Here is a 22,822-nt window from a genome sequence, read left to right as displayed (position 1 = left end):
GCTTCCAGTTTAAGAGCAAGGATATTGGTTCCTTAGAGGGGTTTACTTAGCCACTTACATGTGTTGTACTGAGACCATCTCATGAATGCCATTAAGTCCCCAACTGGCCCATTTGAAGCAGCCTCAGCATAGATATTGACGGCATCTCTTTGCTCACTAAATATATAGTGATACACTGACACCTATGAATCAGTCTCTCCAGACTCACCTGGTGCCTTCTTTATGATCTTTTTGGTGCCCTGTTAAAACCTTTATATCCATCCAATCTTTATAGCTGGGTGTTGTTGTTGTTTTTAAAAAAATCTGGATTGCTGCTTCTATGCAATTGTCTATTTTTAATTATTATTGTATATTGTGTTTTCAATTTGGTAAGCTACTCAGGAAATCTTTTATCGATGGGCACCTTTGTGAATCTAATAAATAATAATACATTACAACTCTAGCCATGCTAAATCTCTTAGCAGTGAAAGCAACAGTTAAATTAGTTATATGCCAAGGGAGAAAAAATCCCTGTAAATATGGGGAAATGTATTCCATGGCTTGTTGAAGTGCACAATTAGTAATGCAGCATGTGAGTGATTACTTAATTCACTTAATTGGATTCAGATGCTGCTTTAACAACTTAATACATTTAAGAGAGCTGTATTTTGCCTGTTTCCAGGGAATCTATGGGATTTGCAATCCCTGCCAAAACGTCTAAATTTGGAACAGCCCCCTACCTCCCCAAGCAGCTGGGTAGATGCTGGCTAAATTAAGAGTTGTGCCCCACTATTTTCTGATGCCTTTTGAAAACACTGTTTTCCTATGTTGTGTTCACTGGTGACAAGGGATCATAGTTTACAGAAAAGGGACCACACAGTAAAAATATTTTTTTTGTTTGATAACCTTCCAATAAACTCCTCTATTCCTACAAAAGGAGTAGCGTTGTGTCCATGAATGGTAGCCTCCATCAGTAATTTTGTTAACCTATCAGTAATTGTGTAATGCAGCAGTCAGTACACTCATTATATATTTTATTGAGTTAACATTTTCAAGAGCTGCTGTGTCAGCTTATTGAAAAGCCAATGTAATTACCATTGCTGCAGCTACTAGTATTGTTATTTGCAAAGATAATCCAACCTCTACACACTGCGCCCTAAAAAGCTTGCCAACTACATACAATGATGCTCTTGCTGTCTCATAATGACAGGGAGCATTCCCCAGTACCAGGAAAAACATACATGGTGGCCACAACACAACACATATGCTTTTTAAAAAAGAAAAGTCATTATAACATTTTCACAATACACAACTCACTCACTTTCCTGTGCACATGTACACACTTCATGGCATACACCTTCCTCTGATAAGCCCTTTACACAGGGCAGCCTCTTAGCCTAATGCAGCCACGAACTCCCTTCTTCTGACCTGCACCAGCAAAGTTAACATGCCAGAGTGAATAAATTAATATTCAGGCCTCAACTGTTCATTTGTCTTCAGCTTTCTCTGGTCTTCGCCTCACACCTTCCTCATCAAACTATTTTTAAATGCCCATTCTTCACTGACTTAGAACTCAAGTCAATCAGTCTTTTTCTTTCTGTGACCAATCACAACGAATTTACCTGATTCACATCCTGTTTATAAATATTAAACTCAATAGTTTCTCCCTCCCTTTTCTGCACCTCTCACCAAGCAGCAACAGGCGGGGACTATTTTGTGCACATCCAATGGACGTGTGACTGCTTATGGGTCCTTTGGGATCTGGAAGAGGGCAGAATGGGGGTGGAACAGGGTGGAGCAGGAACACACGTGAGGCCAGGAAAGTAAACCCCACACAATATGGTCGCCGTCTGTACAAGCCTGCAACACAAGGCCTTTGAATCTTGACAGTTACACTCTGACATCAGCAGAGATTACGTAAATTTTCAAAGCAAAAATACAGATGGAAATATACACAGCATTTCTCCACACCTGAGTTATCCAGAACAAGGATGGCATCCATCTGAATTTTTTAGGTGGGTGGAGGGAGAAGGAAGTAAAACAATGAAAGGATAGTTTGTCACCTCCATCTACCCTGAAGAAGAGCACCTGCACATTTTGCTTCATATCTCAGGATCTACAAATTCTAGAAACTTACTGTTTTTAAAAAATGAAACCTTGGAATATGTGGATTGTGGTGCATGAGGAGGGAGAACTTCCCCCACAGTGGACACCCATGACGACACCTATTAAATTGCTTTCTAGCATGCAGAAGGGAAAAATGTTGTTTTGCAATATGGCTTCAAACAGCTGAGATTACTGTGAAAAACCCAATCCGGAATTTAAGGCTGTTTAAGAAAAAGCTTATAATCTCTGAATTTTGGCAACCATGAACAATTTTTTTTCTGGCACGCCGTAGGACTGACAAGAGAAAAATATTTTGTTAATAATATCAAAGGAGCAGTGCCTTCCTCTTCCCTCCCTCCCAATAGGTTTTCCTCCCCCATCACTTATGACAAACTAACCCCTATTTACAGTAAGTGTTGAAAGTAAGGTTTTACAGAACTGACATTTCCAGGTACCCATATCCTCTTATCTTGCAGAGATCGAAATCAGTATTTAGTATCAAGTAACAGAGTGACTTTGACATGGCTTAAATTGCAGACAAATGAAGATAAAAATAATCCTTAACACAAAACTCAGTCACCCAAAAACATTGTCCAGGAAAATGTGTAAAATGTGTTTTTTAAATGGTACAGAATTTTTATTACAGTAAATTAACTATCACATAAATACTTCAACAATAAATCCCTAGTAAATCAAATAACTGCAATATATTGCAACATAAGACAAACACATTCTGACACAGAGCTTATTCATGCTTACCCTAAGCTTTGATTCTGTAGAAAGAAGGTTATATTTCTTGGCCTGGAAACATTGATGACTATTTTGATGAATAATTGTTTGTCCAGGTTAATTGCTATTAAACTTAATTTGAAGTTAATTATCTCTGTCCTCCTCCTTTGAAGTCTCATATGCAAGAGCCAAGGTCTATTGGACAGTTATGCTTAATTCCCCCCCCCCTTGTTGTATTATGCCACTATTAAAGATATCTGTGTCAAAATGCATTTAGGATATGTTGTAATATATTGCAATAATTTGGCATGTTAAAAGTTTATTTTTGAAAACTTTGCTTCTCTGATAATATTTTTAATATAATTAAACATTCTATACTTTTTCACATATTTTTCCATAACTTTGTTTTTGGTCGAGGACTTAATTTGTGCCAGCATGCAGTCTCTTTTCAGTACTAGAACTATGTAAAGAAGGGTATTTTTTAGAACTTGTGCAGAGAGAGAGCCAACAGAACAGAGTTAAGGATCGGGGTTAGCAGGACAGATGGCAGCCAGTCAGGTTAGCAACTTTTAGGAACCAAGCGCAAGTCCCTGAACATATGCAGGAAACTCTTCACACATCACAAAGTAATCCTAACTAATCCACATAATTCTGCAAATCGGTGGGAGGTTTTGCTTATTTTAAAAATCACTGTCTAAATATTGAGTTTAACTAAAAAACAGTGTCACAGCCTTATCCAGATAAGAAATGCAGTCGAGAGATAAAATAAGTCACAAAGCTCAAAGGGTGGCAAGCTAGCTAACTTGTGATTCCATTTAGATTAGGCACAATTCTAATTTGAGAAACAATATAGAGATTTCCCCACTCAATAAGGAAACTATGCAGTGCTTACAGTGATCTTAACTGAGCACGCTCAGTTCTGATGTTTCTTTTTTGATGTAATATACCGTATTTTTCGCCCTATAGGATGCACATTTTCCCCTCCAAAAATGAAGGGGAAATGTGTGTGCGTCCTATGGGGCGAATGCAGGCTTTCGCTGAAGCCTGGAGAGCGAGAGGGGTCGGTGCGCACCGACCCCTCTCGCTCTCCAGGCTTCAGGAAGCTCTGCACAAACCTCAGGAGACCGGCTCCGAGGGTTGCACAGAGCTGCCTGCAGTCCCGGGTTCAGCGCAGCTCTGCACGGCCATCGGGAGCGGGGCGCGAAGTCCCGCCTGGCTCCCGCTGGCTGCGCAGAGCTGCCTGCAGTCCCGGGTTCAGCGCAGCTCTGCGCGGCCATCGGGAGGGGGGCGCGAAGTCCCGCTCGGCTCCCGGTGGCTGCGCAGAGCTGCCTGCAGTCCCGGGCTCAGCGCAGTTCTGCGCGGCCATTGGGAGGGGGGCGCGAAGTCCCGACCGGCGGCTGCGCAGAGCTGTCTGCAGTCCCGGGCTCATCGCAGCTCTGCGCGGCCATCGGGAGGGGGGCGCGAAGTCCCACTCGGCTCCCGATGGCTGCGCAGAGCTGCCTGCAGTCCTGGGGTCAGCGCAACTCTGCGCGGCCATCGGGAGGGGGGCGCGAAGTCCCGCCCAGCTCCCGATGGCTGCGCAGAGCTGCCTGCAGTCCCAGGCTCAGCACACTTCTCCCCATCGCCAGCCCCACAAGCTCGGGGGACAGCGGGGAGGCGGAGCGCGCCTTCCCGCTGTTCCCCGACCTGGTTCTTCCAGCCCCGCACCTGGGGGGGAAATAATTTTTTTTTCCTTTATTCCCCCCCAAAAAACTAGGTGCGTCCTATGGGCCGGTGCATCCTATGGGGCGCAAAATACGGTACTTGCACAGAAAAACCAGATCCAAAACAGACTTGATTGCAGTTATTAGCAAAGCACATTTCCTTGAAATCATTCCATGTACACTGCCTATCATGTATGAACACACTATATCGAATCAGTCCATTTGCATGTAGAGTTAGAATGCCAGCAGTGCACCCACTGCAGCACCAGTCACTGGGCTGCTAATGCTACACATAAAACAATAAACAGGGTGGTGATACAATGGCTACTGCAATCAACACAAGATAATATCACCATAGTAACTATCTGTAAACAAACAATAAATGGCCATAAAAATGGCAAAAGTAGTTTTCCCCCAAATAGGTTTTATCTTAAACAACTGCAAACGCAGTACATAAAGAGTTCACTTGTAATATATCAGTGGTTCAGTGCTCATTTCTTCTTTCCAAAATAGATTTTATCTGAACAGCTGCAAATGCATTAATAAATCGTCTGCTTGTGCTATACCAGTGATTCAGTGCTCGGACGTCATTCCGGTAATCAGACGTTTCGTCACTAAAGAGCTTAGTCATTGAGCTTTGTAGTAAGTAATATACAAGAGAAGACAGTCTGTAAACGACTTAAAACAGGGGTATATCTGTCCCCATCTGCATGTTTCCATTGGGAGGAGCATAGAAAGAGGATGATGTCTTTCAGTTTGTTAAACCTCCTGCTACACATAAGCAGGACAACTCAATGTAATAGTCTACTTCAATAATAATGGACACTTGGTTTGCTCCCGTTTGCTCCCATTGTAAGCTAAGAGGCTTTGAAGCAATTTCTAGATACAAAGTACAAATCATCGTTACACAATTGACTGTGTGTGCTCTAGGTACAGAAAATTATGAAGTTTGTGAACAACAAATACATTTTGGTATGTAATCTTCACTGTTACAGATTCCACATGCTGTCTGCCACAATATACAATATTGTTTTCTATTTTTCTATTTTGTTTTCTCTAACAACTCAATTTCATCCCAAGAAGCTACACCACTCACTAGACTTCATTTGTTACGTGTTTATTTTTTAAAAAGTATTTCTTACTGGTTTAGCCATATGTGTTCATCAAGTATTTCTTTGCAAAGTGTCATCATCCACTCACCACAGACAGAGCCTCTCACTAATCTCCTTAAATGTGGTCGCTCGGGGAGGTAGCGGTATTTGCATCCAAATATACTGAGGTTTGATGTATGGTCTCCAAAGAAACGGAGTTGGCGGTATCTCTCCCCGCAGCGGTAACAGAAATTAGTGTTACACTGTGAGCAAGTCATATGGTCACACCCTTCTGTTCTTTGGATATGGATCTTTACAGACAAAACAGAAAAGAAAGAGAGAAAAGGTTATTTAAAAAAAAATAAACAAGTTGGTTCTTAGTCAATTCAATTGTCTTGCAAAGAATCATACAAGGTGGAACTCTGAAATAAAAGTTTACTGCCTTATTGTTAACGGACTTAGTAGAACCTCTTCAAATTGCAAAACATCCTGATTTTCAGAAACTGTGACAGTGGCATTTAAGAAGCTCGAGTAATCTGCTTTTAATACACAAACAAATACAACCATTTAAAAGAAACTAAATAACCTGAGACTACTTTTGGTACTGTTAATGTTTGCTTCCATAATTTAAGAGTTGTTGGGATTCTTCAGCAGTTCTATTATTTCCCAGACAAACCCTACCCAAGTAAACAGGGCAGCTGCACCATTTTTCAAGAGAGGGACACAGCTCACTGGAGAGCCTGGTTCAGTCCAAAGCATCTCCAGTAGAGAAGATCTGGTAGCAGATCTGATAGCATGTGCCTACTTCCTTGGAGAGTCACTGCCAGTAAGAGTAGACAAGACTGCTCAAGATGGACCATTGGCTCAGTAGAAGTAATCTTTGTGTATATTTGTATAACACCACTGATTTATTTTACAACATAACAACAAAAAGACGATCTCTGCCCTAAATTTGAACAGAATTTGAACAGAGACAAAGGACATGCGAGGACAGACAGAGACAACAGGAGAGGAATTTGTGTGAATTTTGCAGGGGGTTAGAGATCATGAGTAAGAAATTGATGAGACTTCACATTGGCAGGATCTGGCTTCAGGCTGCAGGAATTAAGGGTACATTTTACAAATTCCTTGTTTGTATACTGCAGTCTTTTGCATTGCTGTTCAAAATTAAGCCCCTTCAAGTTCAGTAGGATCTACTCTCCGATAAGTGTAGGATTGCAGCAGAAAATGAGTAGCATTCTACAGCTTTAATTCCCTTCATGTTCATGAACCTACTTTAAGACTCTAGGGAAAAGCCCCAGAAGAACTGCCTGAGGTTTAGGGCAGGAGATCAGAAGATCACTTAAGTATTTATACAGGCAGTGATCGTTGGTCACATCTGATACATGCATGATCACGACAGTGCACATCACGCCAAATCCAGAAGTGACCCAAAAACATCACAAAAAGGGGCAGAATGGGGCTAGGGGTGGAATGGGGTATTTGCAGGCTTTTTCAATTGTGTTTCAAATATATGCTATATCACTGAAATGTGTGGTGCCTTAGAATGTAACCCCCATGTAAATTTGGAGTGGCCTGTATAAGCTTCGATATCCCTAATAAGATGAAAACTTGGGTACTGTTTTCCCCCCTCCTTAATGTGAAAGAGCTGGACGTGACATAGAAGTGGGGGAAAGATAGTTTAAAATATGCCAAGAATTTAAAAGATAGGAGCACAAAGAGAGCAACTGTCAGTTCCTAGGCCAAATCCAAAGCTTAGGCATGTTACCTGCAGCCCACCTCCAGTTGCTACTAAGAGATAAAAGGTGCATGCGGAAAGAACAGATTTGGACAATAAGGAACTTGCTGGAAATTTGAGTAAGGGGAGGCAGCCGCCACTTATCTCAGCTTCTCACACTGGCCTAATAAAGTTCATTGGCAACCAGAAATCATGACTCCAAAGAAGCAAGTAATCATAGTCCGTTTAGATGATACAATTAACAGCCTGATCCAGGAACATAACAACCATCTCTTTCTGCTCAAGTTAACAGATCCTTCCTTCCCTTGGGATAGCCACAAAATCTTAAGATCTCAAAAGTGCTTTGTCAGAATCTGGTATAAAATCTGAAGCAGAGTTGAGCAATCCACTGAACAGCAGGGTGTAGTACAGATGCTTATTTGTCAGATCTCAAATGAAGAAACCACATAAAAACAGACACGGAATTCGTTTTGCCCCCTGCACTGCTTTACATGGTGTGTGTTATGGTAGAAGAGCATCTTGGTAATAAAAAGGTAAAATTGCACTTGAGACTCACAGAACTGTATGAGCGGAATGAACAGTAAAAAAGAAATAAGCCAAGGCTAATATAATGAGGACAAGATTTACAGTTTGTATTAACGAACTAGATAATCGTCTACCATAAATCATCCTGAACTTCCTTTGCCTCCCATTTAATATCCTACAATTCAGAAGTATGAAGCCAGGCCCTGAGATGGGGGAAAACTGCACAAACGTTGCCTTGCAAATAAAAAAATATGTTCCCTTGGTATTATACAAGCACTAGGCAAGTAGCTAGCTAAGTAAATAGAAGTGGTATAGTAATTTAGGACAGCTGTTCCCAAAGAGAGATTTATAATGTCTCATCTTTGGGAATCACAATAGCCTTGAAGATTTGCATACTCACAGTAAACACAAGGAATGTACATGAAAGCAATGCTGCAAATCCAAAACGTCAGTTTCATATCAGAACAAAGTGTTCCAAAACATACCCTACTTCCTTTTTGAACAGTGAGAATGCAGTTTTGTGAAAACAAGCAGAACCAGTTGTTAGAAATATTCACCATTCTTCACTACCCTAACATTTTATAACCCTTAGTGTACAAGTCTGATATAAATTCATGTACTGCACATAAAGCTCAATTATTTAATGCAATTTACAGTGTTATTATATAAAATATTCCTCATTCCTCCAGAGGGATTCTGGACTCCATTGAAAGTGACTATCAACAGCCGTTTGACTCCTTTGCTTGCTTCTTCAGAGTGCAGAGCAATCAGGTGCTCTCCATTTTAGTGCTATTATTTGATTAAACAGACACGTAAATCTATTCTCTCAATTAGCTGCTCCAAACACAATTCACATAGCCACCTCCTTTTCAAAATTATCTACCCTAACTTTAACAACATTAATTTAATAAACTTCTTAGCTTCAGGGATTTGCACAAATTCCTCAAAACAAGCTAGAAGTGCAGCAATAAAACTACTAGCACATTTGCAAAGCTGTGGAGGGAGTGGTATGAGTATTAACTCATTTTATTTTTTTATGTAAAGTATCCAGAAACAAAAATGTGGAGTGGTAGATCTATCAGCATGAAAATAATACAATTGTTTCAGTTGAATAGTTTTGAAACATAGTTAATGAGATGCAACACAATTCCTCTTGCGGAAATAGGGCATGATCCTGCTTTCTTTCCCATGCAGCCTCTGCACCTGCTCTTTAGGGTTGGAGGGTCCTCTGGAGAAGACTGGGACAAACAGGGAGCTGCAGAGCAGAGGAGATGAAGGGAGAATTCCTACTACATCTGCTGGCATGATGTTAGATCTCATCCAAAGAGAATTTGACAGCAAAGTAGATAAAGCTGTGATCAAACAAAAATTCCATTGACCATTATTGACTAGCACCTTGAAAGTCTTCAGTGCAGATTTTTCTCAGGCTTGCTATCAAGCTCTCTTAATCAGATATTTGCCACAAGATTTTAAACATGAGAAATGAACTGGAAAATGTCTCACTGCAAACCATTATTCTTTTCTGTGTAAGTTGTCACAAGTTTACTATTTACTAAGTGGCAGGAAAAAATAAAGTTGTAAAAACAACACGCAGGCATCAGCACATGAAAGAGATTTGTGAACACCGATACGAAAAAGGTACTTCAAGATCTTTGCAGGCTATCCTTTTAGAGAAATACAATAATACTGTTTCAGCTGTTATGTCACATCATTTGCCATAATGCCACTGCTGAGCTATGCAACCTGTCTAATAGGAATCACGTAGTACAAAGGAAGAGTTAATGCTGTAGCATTAACATAAAACAAAAGTTGGCATTTGTCCACAGCAGCTGTCATTCCTTTCTATGCGTATTCCACATTGTTCATATAGCTTCATCTACCACAGAATCAGAACTGCAAGGAACCAAAAGCCTTTCTATTTACTACAGGCTAATCCATCCAAGCACCCTTCTGCAGTTTCCATTCATTTCAACAGGGCTTACAACTTCTAGATATCATCCTGCCCCATACCTTCAAGGGGCAAGCCAATTTGGTCTTTTTGCTTTCTCCTATATATAGAAAAGTTAAGCTAAGTAAGGGCAAGGAGGTAAAAGAAATCTGTATTACTTAAAAACATGCGCACCAAGAGAAACAAACAAAAACCAACTCAAAACCAGTTACATCCTGTATCAATCTGTCAAATAAATTCTTATCTGAAATGTGTCAAAGGTAAATGAGATCTGGTTTAGAGTAATGACTAAGAGAAAGGCTTTATCAATCTTACACACCATGCATGCCATAAAAAGTGTAGCATTCCCCTCTGGCAGGCATATTAAGCTTTTCTCCAAACTTTAAAGCTTAAGAGATGTGTGAGAATCAAACTGGCAGTGATCCCTGACCCTTCCCCAACTCCAAGCTTGGGATGAAGGCTGCGGTCACAACCATTCAGCATCAGCTGAAGCCCATAGTAACACAAGGGCAGCCCTGCTGGATCAGACTAAAGGCCTAGCTAGTTCAATATTTGGTTCCCACACTGGCCACCTAGATGCCCATGGAAAAACCACCAACAGGACACAGGTCTAAGTGTACTCCAGGCTGTGCTCCCCAGGAACTGGAACACAGAGACATATTGCCTCCAATACCTGAGGCAATATAACCATCATGAATAGTAGCCTTTTTATTGTCTTGCCCTCTTTTAAAGTGGCCTGAATGGTTGGACATCACTACATCCTGTGGTAGTGAATTCTGTAGCTGCTGCTTTTGTGTATCCTATCATTCACCTTCATTGGATGAGCCATTTTGAAAAAAGAAAACAAAACACTATTAACTATTTATTATTGCTTAAGGTAAAATGATAGATGTTTAGAGTTAAGAGTTGTACTATGATTAAATACTTCAGCCTGAAATGAAACATGAGGTAAAGCTGTATCTGATCAGGCCTGGCTTAAACCTCTGCAAATGGAGGCCTGGCAGCTGACAAAAGCCTTGGTTGCATTTGCTAAGGGTAGATGCATATTTGGCAGTTAGCAAAACTAGAAGTAATTGGTATCTATAATGATCAGGGGCATTAGAATGGTAATCTGAGGGTCACTCTAAAAGCATACTCAATAGAAGGGAGTATCTGTGACCAGAAGAAGACCAAAACACCAGGCAAAGAACTATCAAGAGGGTCAGTTGGAGCTCAAATCAGGCAGAAAAGAGCCTGAGAAAGGAAGCGCAAAGTAAAGAATGCAGGGAGAGCAGGCAGAGAAGAATAAATGTCGAAGGGGAAAAGGCTAAGCCTGAGAGGAAGATTCATAGCCTGAAGAAACTCTTGAAGGGGAAGTAACAGAAGACAGCAGCTGGTGATAGACAGTTTGAGAAGTTTTGTGCTTAACGAAGCAAGCAAGCAACTGGCAACCTAAAGCCACAGTGGTGTTCCTGGCCCATAAATAAATCCTTATTGCAGCTGAAAATCCATCAAGTCAATGCATAGAAGACTGAGGGCTGGATCTGTGTGAAGACTTCAATCCAAAAAACAACACTTTTAAATGACAGAGATAACTAGACCCTGGATTTAAGCAGGGATTTATTTTGACAAAAGTGAATCCTGCATTCCTTAGTAACAATATCAACAATATCAACTTTATGGCAGAAATAATATTCATACTTGTAACCTCACATTATATTGTGATGTTTAAATTAATCTCATTTGTACACATATTAATTCCTATAATAAATGTTATTATGTTACTTTTTAAAGTGTTGTCTCAATTGTAGGTCAATCTCACTATATCGCTATATCGAACAGGCTACTATGAAAGAAAGATACAAACTTTATTGATTTCATATTTTAAAGATATATATTGGCATTATATATTAGACCAGGTTTTATGTTAGAGATGGTATTTAAGAGTCTACTCACAACACTCCAGGTTCCAGTGTTATACAGAAGAGAGAGATTTCACCCTTACTCCACACTGCATAATGTGACATACCTCTATCATGTCTCCCCTTACTTACATGCCTACCCCTTGACTCATTAAAAAGCCTCACACAATGTAATCTTTTCTTAAAGAAGAGCTGTTCCTTGATCGCTTTGCTTGTCTTTTCCTGCACCTTTTGCAGCTGAAAAATATTCTTTCTTTCTTTTCTTTTCCTTTTTGGTGCAGTGACCAGAACTGTACTACAAATGTATTATTATACTGGCAGTTTTATTTTTAATACCTTTCCTAATAATCCCAATAACAGCTTCATACCAGGTTGACATTTTCATTGAGCTATCCACCACATCCCCAGGACCCTTTCCAGGTCAGTCATTGCCAGGTTAAACTGCATCAGCATCGTGTTCACTTGTTCCTTTTCTCCAGTTCTGCACTATTAGTTCCTTGTGCAGAATGGTGCAACAGGATTCCCCAGAATCTTGCTTCTTGTGAAAGTGCCATTATTAACTTGTATTGAAAGGCTTGACTTCTTTCTTTATTTTTCTGCAGACCAGCAATGTTAAGCGCTCCGAAACTCAGCAGTTCAGCTACCACAAACATAAATAGGGTGACAGATAAGCACTTTTGTAAAAGAGCAGCAAGGTCAGCAGATGACAGGGATCAAGTTATTCTGAATCTAACAGAACTGATGACACTTAACTTGACGTGCATGAATTTCACTAAGGCATCTCAGTTTGGAAAACTTCACAGAATATTCATGCACCAAACAGAAACGTAACTTAGTATGCACTCTCTTACCTTGCACTTTGGACACTTCTGAGCATTTCTTTGCCCATGTTCAATTTCATTGGCCCAGTGACGTAACAGCTTGTCTCCCTTTTTATACTCTTTGCAGTTGACACCTTCATGCCAGGGAGAGTGGCACTTAAAACACCACACCAATTGGCAGGTTGGGCACTGTATCTGTAGAAATAAGAGCACAAAACAACAAAACAATTTCGAAGATTGCCCAATAAATGTGATTAGGAAGCCACAGTTCAGATTGCACAAGCATTTTCCCAAAATAACCTATGTTAGTTGACTATGTTATGGGGGATGGCGAAGAATGCCACACTAATGGCTTTGATAATTTTGCAGCTTCTTAGCCAAACCAGCAGTGCATTGCTAGAGAAATGCAGCATAAGAGGCGTCAACTGTTAGCAAACAGTTTGCTGGTTACTGAACTTATTGGCAGGCCAGTCTGCAGAAAAGGTTTGGAAACCAGGGTGTGGGCACTGCATGCTAATTTTCAAATATGGATGATTTAGCCCCCCCCCCCAATAATCCCGCTATACCCCTTTTACTTTCTTTGAAATGTCTCTAAACAACAGTAAGGCAACTGTAAGGCACTTAGCTCAGGAAATCTGGCCTAATACAAACTTAAGATGGAAGCTGTGTTTAACTAACAGCGCCACATTAAAAAACAACAACAATAAACTAAAATCCCCAGCTGCTTATTGGGAAGGCCAGCATTTTCAACATTCCTTACACTGGGCATTATCATGAAGCTCTGAATTTAAGATTAAGGGCAATAACAAGACATTGCAGATTCTCCCCACCTCATGAGAGGAAAAATATCCCTTTCAAGGCTCCATCCTGAAACAGGAGCCTTGTAGTTCTGTTGAGGCTTCATGGATGAAGAGAAGAGTTTTAGGAGCAGCGGAAGAACAGGAGGGACACTTTTTTCCACCTGAATGAGGCCCTCCCATGCTGTGCTATATGGTACTGTATTGCACATTAAAAGCTGTAAAATGGGGAAAGGGACACTATTGAGATTTAGCTCTATTTCTCCATAATATCTGAATTGGGAGAAGCTGTACTGCTCCTGGACTAGAGCTTGGATGCAGTATTGGGCTAAATGAGGGGAAACGAACTGAGCTTGAATCTTGTCAAAACAGAGGCTCTGTGGGTGAAACTGAATGATTGCTACTGTAGACATGGTTGTGCTCCCTCTGAAAGCGCCGCAATGACAACTGGGGTGCTCCTGGATCCAGCTTTGTCGCTGAAGGTCCAAGTGGCTTTTGGTAGCTAGGATCACCTTTCACCGGCTCTGGCTGCTACAACAGCTGTGACTGTTCCTGGACTGGAATAGCATGAGCCCAGAACTCCCAAGCATTTGTAACCTGAAGACTGAATCACTTCAACACACTCTTATCTGGGGCTTCCCTTGCACGTGGTCCTGAAACTCCAGGTAGTGCAGAATGCTACAAGGCGATTGCTAATAGGAGCAGAAGCCTGTCGGCATATTACATCTGTGCTCAAAAATGTGCACTGGCTTCTGATTCATTACAGGGCAAAGCACAAGCTGTTACTATTGATATATAAAGTCCTTAATGACTTAGGATCAGTTTGCTTATGGAACTACCTCACCCTGTATGTGCCTATTCAACCACCACGGTCTGTGGAGCTTGCATTCTTATAAGTGCTACACAATGTTTGTTGAACATTTGCAAGGAATTGCTCCTTTAGCTTGGCAGCCCCTGGGCTCTGGATCGCCTTGCCTATTGACATCAGGTGAGGCGCCTTCACAACACTGTTTTAGACACTCTTTCTGTTTGAGTGGACTTATCAAGACACATGATTTAGTTACGTTTGTTGCAAATGTTTTACTGACGTTTATGTATGCTTTCAAATTATATTTATGCATATTTGTTTTTAACCAATTTGTGCATTTTAGTCTACTTTTAATTATAACTGTATACCAGCAGGAGAACTTTTTTTTAGCAAATGGTTTATACATTTCCCAAACAGAATAAATAAATAAATAAGATTATTTGGATGACTAAAGATGATTTGCCAACCTCTAATAAGTATTATAAAAGTACTGAATATATCTGATTTCATACTTTCATACCTTCCCACTAATATTATTTAGTTGAGCCTCTGTAGCTAATGAGAAGCAGATAAATTTTTCATTTCTCATCTACAGGATACACTTCCTACAATAATTCAGTGGCAGGCTTCAAGAATCCGAGCTTCCATTGTTCAGCATCTACCAAGTACAATGAGAAAGTTCTCCCTGCCCTTCTATATTGACTTTTCCTCTGACGAAAGAGAATCCCACAGAGTTCATAACAGAGCCTGTCTGCTGGATACTTCAGTAGGCATCCTTGGTGTTCTATTTCTAAAAGCATGCAAGCAAACAATCACACCCTAAGCCAACCCCAACCTCTCTCACCACCAAAGAAACACAAGTGAACAACACAAGCAACGCTGACACCAAACTCTACATACATTAAACATAATAGAAACACCGCCACCCGACCCCACCCCCATCCATCCTCCCTCTCCCCACCCCCCCTTTCTTTTTTCTTTCTGTTTTCTTCTCCCCCTAATGCCTCAACAAATGAAACGGATTTGTAAAAACATTACATGGAAGAAGAAGAAGAAAAAAACAACAACGAGGCACTACACTTCTGTAAAACAAGAAAATCCTTAATAAAAAATATTTTTTTTAAAAAAAGCATGCAATCACACCAAGCCTTCACTTCATCTGTCACCTGCCTTCGTGCTATATGTTGCAAAAAGGCAGAAATGTACAAAGATAGAATACAAATGAGAAATGAAAATGAAACAAACTTATGGGCTAGGCAGAAACGGAATACAACCCTCCCCCCCCAAATCTGCCTGCACAAGAAATTCCTGCAATACAAATCCATTTTTAGTTTGTGCACTATGATAAAATATGGAAGGTGATTGTTGTTTAGATTCCCACTGTTGTTCTGCTGGTTTTATATATGGCAGGTAAAGGGTGTATGCAGCCCTCCAGCATGTGGCCAGGGATGATGGGCACATGTCCTACACTCCTGCTGTCTGGGGACTTTTTGTCTTCTAGTTGCTACCAGCAGCTCTCATGCACTGTGGGACAAAGAGGGTTTCACTCGAGTTATGACTAAGAAAAATGCTCACCATAGTAAATACAGGGAATTCTCTAAGGCAAAACTGGATCAAAAGCAAGCAAGGATATTTACAACTTCTGAATCTTATTTTAGAAATAAATATGAATAGTGATATTACTACAGCAGACATTTAATCTAACTTTCTCATCACACCTCTCTCATCACACCTCATCACAGCTTACCAGAGGACATGGGAGTCATAAAAAGCATGAAATTCTGATTGTGGACGGAGAGCAATTTGAAAAAGCATTATCTGGATTCTGTCACAGCACCTCCACTGTCTCCCAAAGGATACAGATAGTGCATACATTATTTAATGTTACAATTATATTTATATATAATGAAAAAGAAAACCATAACATATATCGTACCTAAAGACAGTTGCATAGTTCAGACTTCATGAAACAAGCCTCTGAAAGATGGTTTCAAGCCTCAGGTACATAATGTGGCTCAATGTGCTCTCTCTTCCACTTTTGTTTGAGTGTTCTGTTCTCTACTTCCTGGTTTTCTTAAAACACAGTTCGTCATAATGTCCAAATTGGCAAACTCTAGCTTGTAAATGTGTATGTCATGACAATCTGTGGCTAGAGAAAGTCAGGATATAGAGAAGGGAACCGTAAGCTGGGAGGGGGAGGAGAAAGCACACAAACCTTTGGCACACTTCCAAGTTCCTAAATTTAATTAACTCTCCAGGTTTGAGGGAAGACCTGCTACTTTATATTTAATTACTTTATTCAGATCCCCCTTTTCAATTGCACAGCAGTCTCCAGATAATAAATTACAGTAATAAAGCACAAAGATAGACAAAACATAAAACAATTATAAAACACAGCAACCTTAAAAGCAGTCTTTTGAAATGGCACAAAATTGTCATAAAATGCCTTCAGGAGTCAAAAAATGTATGCAACACCCCCCATGAGAAATGGAAAGAGAGCAAGAGAGCTCCCTGGGGAGAAAATTCCACAGCTGTACTGTCTCTCACTAGAAGTCCAGTCCCTGGCAACCACCCAATCAAATATTTGTAAATGATAGGCCTATCATTTTCAAAGCTATAAATAGTTCTAACACAGCAATTGACTTCATTAATATCCACACAGATATATGAACCCAAGACCCACACACAACCTGCAAGGTTGGGCGGCAATGTTTCCTACCAGTCACACCTGAAAGCTCCAGACCAGGCATCCCCAGCCTCTGGCCCTCCAGATGTTTTGGACTACAATTCCCATCATCCTTGACCACTGGACTTGTTAACTAGGGCTCAGCTCATGGGAGTTGTAGGCCAAAACATCTGGAGGGCTGCAGGTTGGGGATGTCTGCTCCAGACACACAGGCACATTGCTGCTATGCAAGATCTGGTACACTCCATTCCTAGTTGATCAAGCGTTCCAGGTACAGTGGTACCTCAGGTTAAGAACTTAATTCGTTCTGGAGGTCTGTTCTTAACCTGAAACTGTTCTTAACCTGAAGCACCACTTTAGCTAGTGGGGTCTCCTGCTGCCGCTGCGCCACCGCTGCACGATTTCTGTTCTCATCCTGAAGCAAAGTTCTTAACCCGAGATAACATTTCTGGGTTAGTGGAGTCTGTAACCTGAAGAGTATGTAACCTGAAGCATATGTAACCCGAAGTACTACTGTATTTATTGTATGTGCAGCTGTGTACAGAATGCAGATTCTAACTTTTAAGATTATGTATGCCATCTCCAGTCTGTGCCTGAAAGGGTGGAGTGTAGGTCAAATAAATAAATGGAAAGAAGGACTCGCACATTGTTTCTGGTTTAAACCATTCAAAAGTAAAGAAAGGGCTGGATCCAGGCTTAAGTTATGTTTCTCATTGAAATCAACTAGAGTTAAGATCAATGGGACACACGTTAAACAGTACTAAGTCACATTGGTATCAATGGCTCTGCTCTAATCACGATCAAATCTGGATTCAACCCATGGAAGATGGCAGCAATAAACACTGGAATGCATTTAGATACCTTTAAGCTATCCAGTTATATAATGCACTTTAATCTTATTACACCAGTCCCCAATCTCGCATTATGCTGCTCCTTACATTGACATAACTTAATGGAACAAGTAAAGCAGCAGAATGTAATTTGAAAAAGGGACCAGGAGTGAAAATAAGGAGTTAGAATAGAATCACTGTCATTCACCAAATCAATATGGAAATGCAGCACTCAAATCTGCTCAGCCATGAATTTGTTGGGTGACTTACTGCAGCCTCAGTTCCCTATCTGCAAATGATAAGAACAACTTAGCTTCCATTAATGAATAGTGAACACAAAGTGTTTTGTATGAGCACCATACAACAACAACAACAACAAAAAGAAAGGTAAAGGACCCCTGGACAGTTAAGTCCAGTCGAAAGTGACTATGGGGTTGTGGCGCACATCTCGCTTTCAGGCCGAGGGAGCCTGTGTTTGTCCACAGACAGCTTCCCGGGCCATGTGGCCAACATGACCAAACCGCTTCTGGCATGATGGAACACTGTGACAAGTGCCAGAGTGTACAGAAACACCGTTTACCTTCCTGCCACAGCAGTACCTATTTATCTACTTGTACTGGCATGCTTTCAAACTGCTAGGGAACGGGAGCTCACCCTGTCACAGGTATTTAAATCAGTAAGCCCAAGAGACTCAGTGGTTTAGACCACAGCGCCACCTGCTAAAAGCATTTGCTAGGGTTTTACTTGCAAAGAAAAACATTCCATATAATTGGAAAACCTTGGCAAAGAGCTTACACATATTCTTCTTAGCTTTATGGTACTTGTGCCACAAAGATTTTCTTACCAACTGCTTTCAAAGCCAAGCATTCTGCAACATTTACTCACATTGTTCATGTAAAACTCATCTACATACCAGTAATCTGAACGGGATTTATGCAAATATTATCCTTGCCCAAGATTCTGCACCAGTGGTTCCCAAACTTTGCTCCTTACAAACCACTTGAAAATGGCTGAGGGTCTTTGTGGACCACTGACTAGTTTTTCTACCTGTTGTAGCCAGTAATACACTTTGGTAGATGCAGTATGGTTTTTAATTGCATTTTAATTGCTTCTTTCATTTCTTATATATTTCATTTTATTATATTACAATTGGAATTCATAGCAATAAAAATACAATCAAAAATCAATATGAATATTTAATGTGATGGATGTGCCATCTCCCATCTTTAAACATAAATCGGCAGACATGCCACAGACCACCTAAATGAAGCTCACCAACCACTGATGGTCTACGGACCACAATCTGAACTCAGCTATAGAGCTGCAAATAGTAATAAAAATTGTCCAGTAGCACCTTCTGGGTATAAGCTTTCGGTTTTTTTGTTTGTTTATTTAGATGGCGTCAGACCAACATGGCTACCTACCTGAAATTGCAAATAAAATGTTTTAAATGTGTTGTAAATATAAATATGTGACACTAGATGACGACAGTGAGCTATGCCAAATTCAGTGTACGTATTTTTCAAAACTTTTTTTAAAAAGCATTTTCATAACATTTTTAATATGTGTGTAGATTCCACGTTTGAGAATCCCTGTTCTACACCAATGTCTAGATATTAACAGGAGAAGGATGGGAATAAAGACTAGCTATGTAAACAGTAATAATAGGTAATATTCCATTGTGGAACCTGCGCAGTAGACTTGCACTTACACGAATGGGGCTTATCCTTCCTGTGCCCCCCAAATTTTCTCTGAAGGCGTGAGGAACCCTCTGGAAAAAATGGGGGTCTTGGGAACTACAACAAGAAGTAGATGAAGGGTGAGACCGCTTGTGTTCATTGGCATGACATTGGATCTCAACCAATACAACAGACTTTTGGTTAGTCTACAAAACAGTTTTACAAGTCTTGAACACTGTATTTACACAGACAGGGCCCCTCAATACATGCTTATTTCAGTACTCCTATTTAATTACTGAGAACCAGGGCACATAAGAGAAGGTGGCCCATAATTAAGAGTCAATCAACAAGTGCTTGGCCTTAAGAATTTCTAAGTTAGCTTCCACTGCAGTTATCAAACGGCATAGCAAAAACCTACAGAAAGTTCAACCATGGATACATGCAACTTAATACTTACTGAAAAGTATGGTGGTATTCACCTAATGCTTGGTGGAATGTAGGAACTGCCAGACTTCGTGAAATATTTCAGGCAGCATGGTTAAATCAAAATAAACAACAACGCGGTACAATAAAGAAAGGAACTAATAGGTTAACTGGCCAGCTACTCTGGAAAGCTGACATCAATTAGCTAGTAAGGGGTATGAAACTATAGATTTGTATTCTAAAAGCACATCTTACATTAGGTTCCAGTAAGAGAAGAAAGCCCATTTAATGCCCACCATATCCTGGCCTACTTTTGCAGCTCACAGCTGTGCCATCTAATCCATAGCTTTGGTGAGCATGCTCACTTTGTACTTGTTCTCCATTTTGGTAGGGGTTGGAATGTGGCCTCTCCTCCTGAAGGTTGTAAAGTGCTTGCATTGAGGGCATGGCTTGGTGCTCGAGCCAATACGGCCAAGTTCCAGGAAGTACTTATATTTGATGATGTCATCATGTGGCAAGTTGTAGAGGACAGTTGTTTCATCCAGGTGTTCGCTACACTCTGTTATGGGACATTGGATGTCTGCTTGCCCCACCTGCACCTGCAAATAAACACAAGAGCTGTGATCAAACAGGTGTGGACACACAAATAATAACTTGACACCCAATTCCACACCAAGTTCCAGTACTTAACTTGTAAATATGTAACAAAAAAAATAAAATAGCATGGCTTTACATGAATATAGCATAAATATAGCATGGCAGTTGTGAAATCACTTCATTTTTAACTTTTACAGGAAATATGAAAGCCCAAATAACAAACTATTTTTATTTTGAAGAAAGAAACTGATGTTCTTATAATTCATCTGTTTTCAAGGGATTTTAAGTTAATACTGGTTCAGAGCAAATGTTCTCTCATCAATGCATACCAGCCTTTTCAACCTATAACAGCACATTTTCAGAAACACCTTTTAGGTTATCAGCTGATTAAGATTCAAGAGAAGGAAGCCTCTCTGTAGTTCAATGATCTCAGAATGAACTTTTTAGCTCCCTAAAAATTAATTAATTCTTAATCATACACAGCTTCAAAGTATATGAAATCTAGAGTTTGATCCAATTTTCTTGTTGTTGTTGTTTTTTTTTTTGGTGCTGTGTGGTGGATCAGCAGCTAAGCATTTCTCATTTGGCACAATCAGTAATAGTAATTTCCATAGTCTATAATGCCTCTTAGTAGCGCATCTGTGATTCTGTACTGCATCAGAACATCAAAGATACACCCCTGATACTGCTTGTTATGCTGCAGTTACACTGAACGAAGTTGCAAATCTAAAGTAAATCCAGGAATTCAAAGTTTGTGAAATAAGGCTAATCTTCCAACCTTTGTACAACCTTTACTCTAACTGTAGTAGAATGAAGGCACAATGTGCATGAAGGTACAAGCATCTTATGCAAAAGCTGTTCATATACAAGTTGTGTAAGCACAGGAATTTAATTTCTGAAATGTGTATCTAAAATTAAACACTTACAGCTTTAGCACCTGTATGGTTGGGAATTCCCCAAAAAGCAAGCATTCATCCAACCACTTTAAGCAACTGCAGGCTGCTTGGCAAGCACAATATTTAAATCCTAAATGTTTATGCCAAGGGAAATTGTCTTCTACAGCCAATGCTTAACACAGGTAACAGTCCTCTTGCTAGGACTGCAATTTCCCTTTCAGTCGTCTTTCCATTTTGATGACACATTTCCACAACAACATTTGCTTCCCAGGACTTCCAAGTTCTTTCCACCTATAATCCAACTGTACAGTCAGTCAGTAACTTTGGAAAAGAGCCAACAGCTAGTGGGACACAATAAAACAACCAAATACAAAACCATGCCAAATTCAAGCTGCAAACATTCCTCTGCAGCTATGGCTTGAATTCAGTGCAATTTGAAGCTTTTCCTGTCTCATGCCTGACATCACATGAACAGGTGAGCAGGGTTGGGTAAAATGAGCAAGCAGAACAAAGGTAAACATAATTAGGCTGTGGACCAGAGGTTCCCCACTGCTGCAAATGAGGATCCAGCCCCCCCCCCAAGTTTCAAGCTCTATATAGATATCTAACTATAACTAATGCACAAAACACTCCCCTGTGTATCACTGTACACCTTGAGTGTTGCGCTTAGTAAGCTAGTTGCCTAGGAGTTGCTATCCTGCCCAAATAAATGACTAACTTCAATTCTGAAATAGTTTGCTCCTGTTATTTTTTTATACTCAAAGCCAGTGATTTTGAACACGAATCTTTGAATATGGGACTCAGTGCCAGTGGGAACTAGCACCCAACCTCTCTCAAACATGGAGAGCAAGACCAACATGAAAATCACGAAACAGCTTATTTAAGGCAGCAGTCACATAATGTCCCAGAAGTGTTTCTAAATTTAACAGTGTACCAATACACCAAACTGCATGGTACTTTGTTAGCACCTACAACTGTCATAGTCTCAGAACTTCATGAAATTTAAAAGTAGCTTATTTTCTATTATAACACCAGACATTATCTTTGAATTAGACAGTCACTGTAGGTCCTTTTTCAGCTAGTCTGCAATTGCACATTAACAGATGTCTAGCTAATAAATTGACAAGATTTAGCCAAAATATTCCAACACAAAAGAATAACATCTGTAACATGGAACTCTGGTTATATCTGGGGAGTCTTTATGGAGATGTTGGAAGACTAACATGCTAAGGAAAGAAAGCAGACGACAGCGGGGGAGAGCAACACGGGAAAATAGCATAATAGCTTAGGATGATTTAACATTAATGTGTAGTAGATGGGCACAACCATAAATTAACTGTAAATACTATTTACACCGCAGGTTTTTCCCCTAGCTAGAATGAAATCATATGGTAGAAGGTGAAGTGAGTATTAAGCAACGACAGTACCTTGACCCTCGTGGTCAGAATAGCTCTACCAGTTTTTCTGTTGTGGTGCCTATCTATTGTTCTACCAGCTGATATTCACTAGACCCTCTTTATTGTTTCAGGAGACCAGTAAAAACATCACCCTATTAATTTCAGTGG

General features: G+C 40.2%; 1 protein-coding gene across 1 annotated transcript in view; it reads right to left on the bottom strand.

Annotated features, from left to right (window-relative positions):
• Positions 1-22,238, bottom strand: part of RNF217 (ring finger protein 217) — a gene marked incomplete at its 5' end in the record, with an annotated part of 30,439 nt that extends 8,201 nt beyond the window's left edge. Inside the window, 4 exons of the mRNA XM_081855976.1 lie at positions 5,718-5,919; positions 12,572-12,736; positions 20,130-20,363; positions 22,215-22,238. Of these exons, the coding sequence (XP_081712102.1) occupies positions 5,718-5,919; positions 12,572-12,736; positions 20,130-20,363; positions 22,215-22,238 (625 nt within the window). The remainder of the gene's footprint in view (positions 1-5,717; positions 5,920-12,571; positions 12,737-20,129; positions 20,364-22,214) is intronic.
• Positions 22,239-22,822: the final 584 nt, after the last annotated feature.

Source organism: Podarcis erhardii, assembly GCF_964252035.2.
Source record: "Podarcis erhardii genome assembly, chromosome: 3".
Taxonomy (NCBI): Eukaryota; Metazoa; Chordata; class Lepidosauria; order Squamata; family Lacertidae; genus Podarcis; species Podarcis erhardii.
Note: the sequence above shows the minus strand (reverse complement) of the source record. Positions and strands in the feature narration are given on the sequence as shown.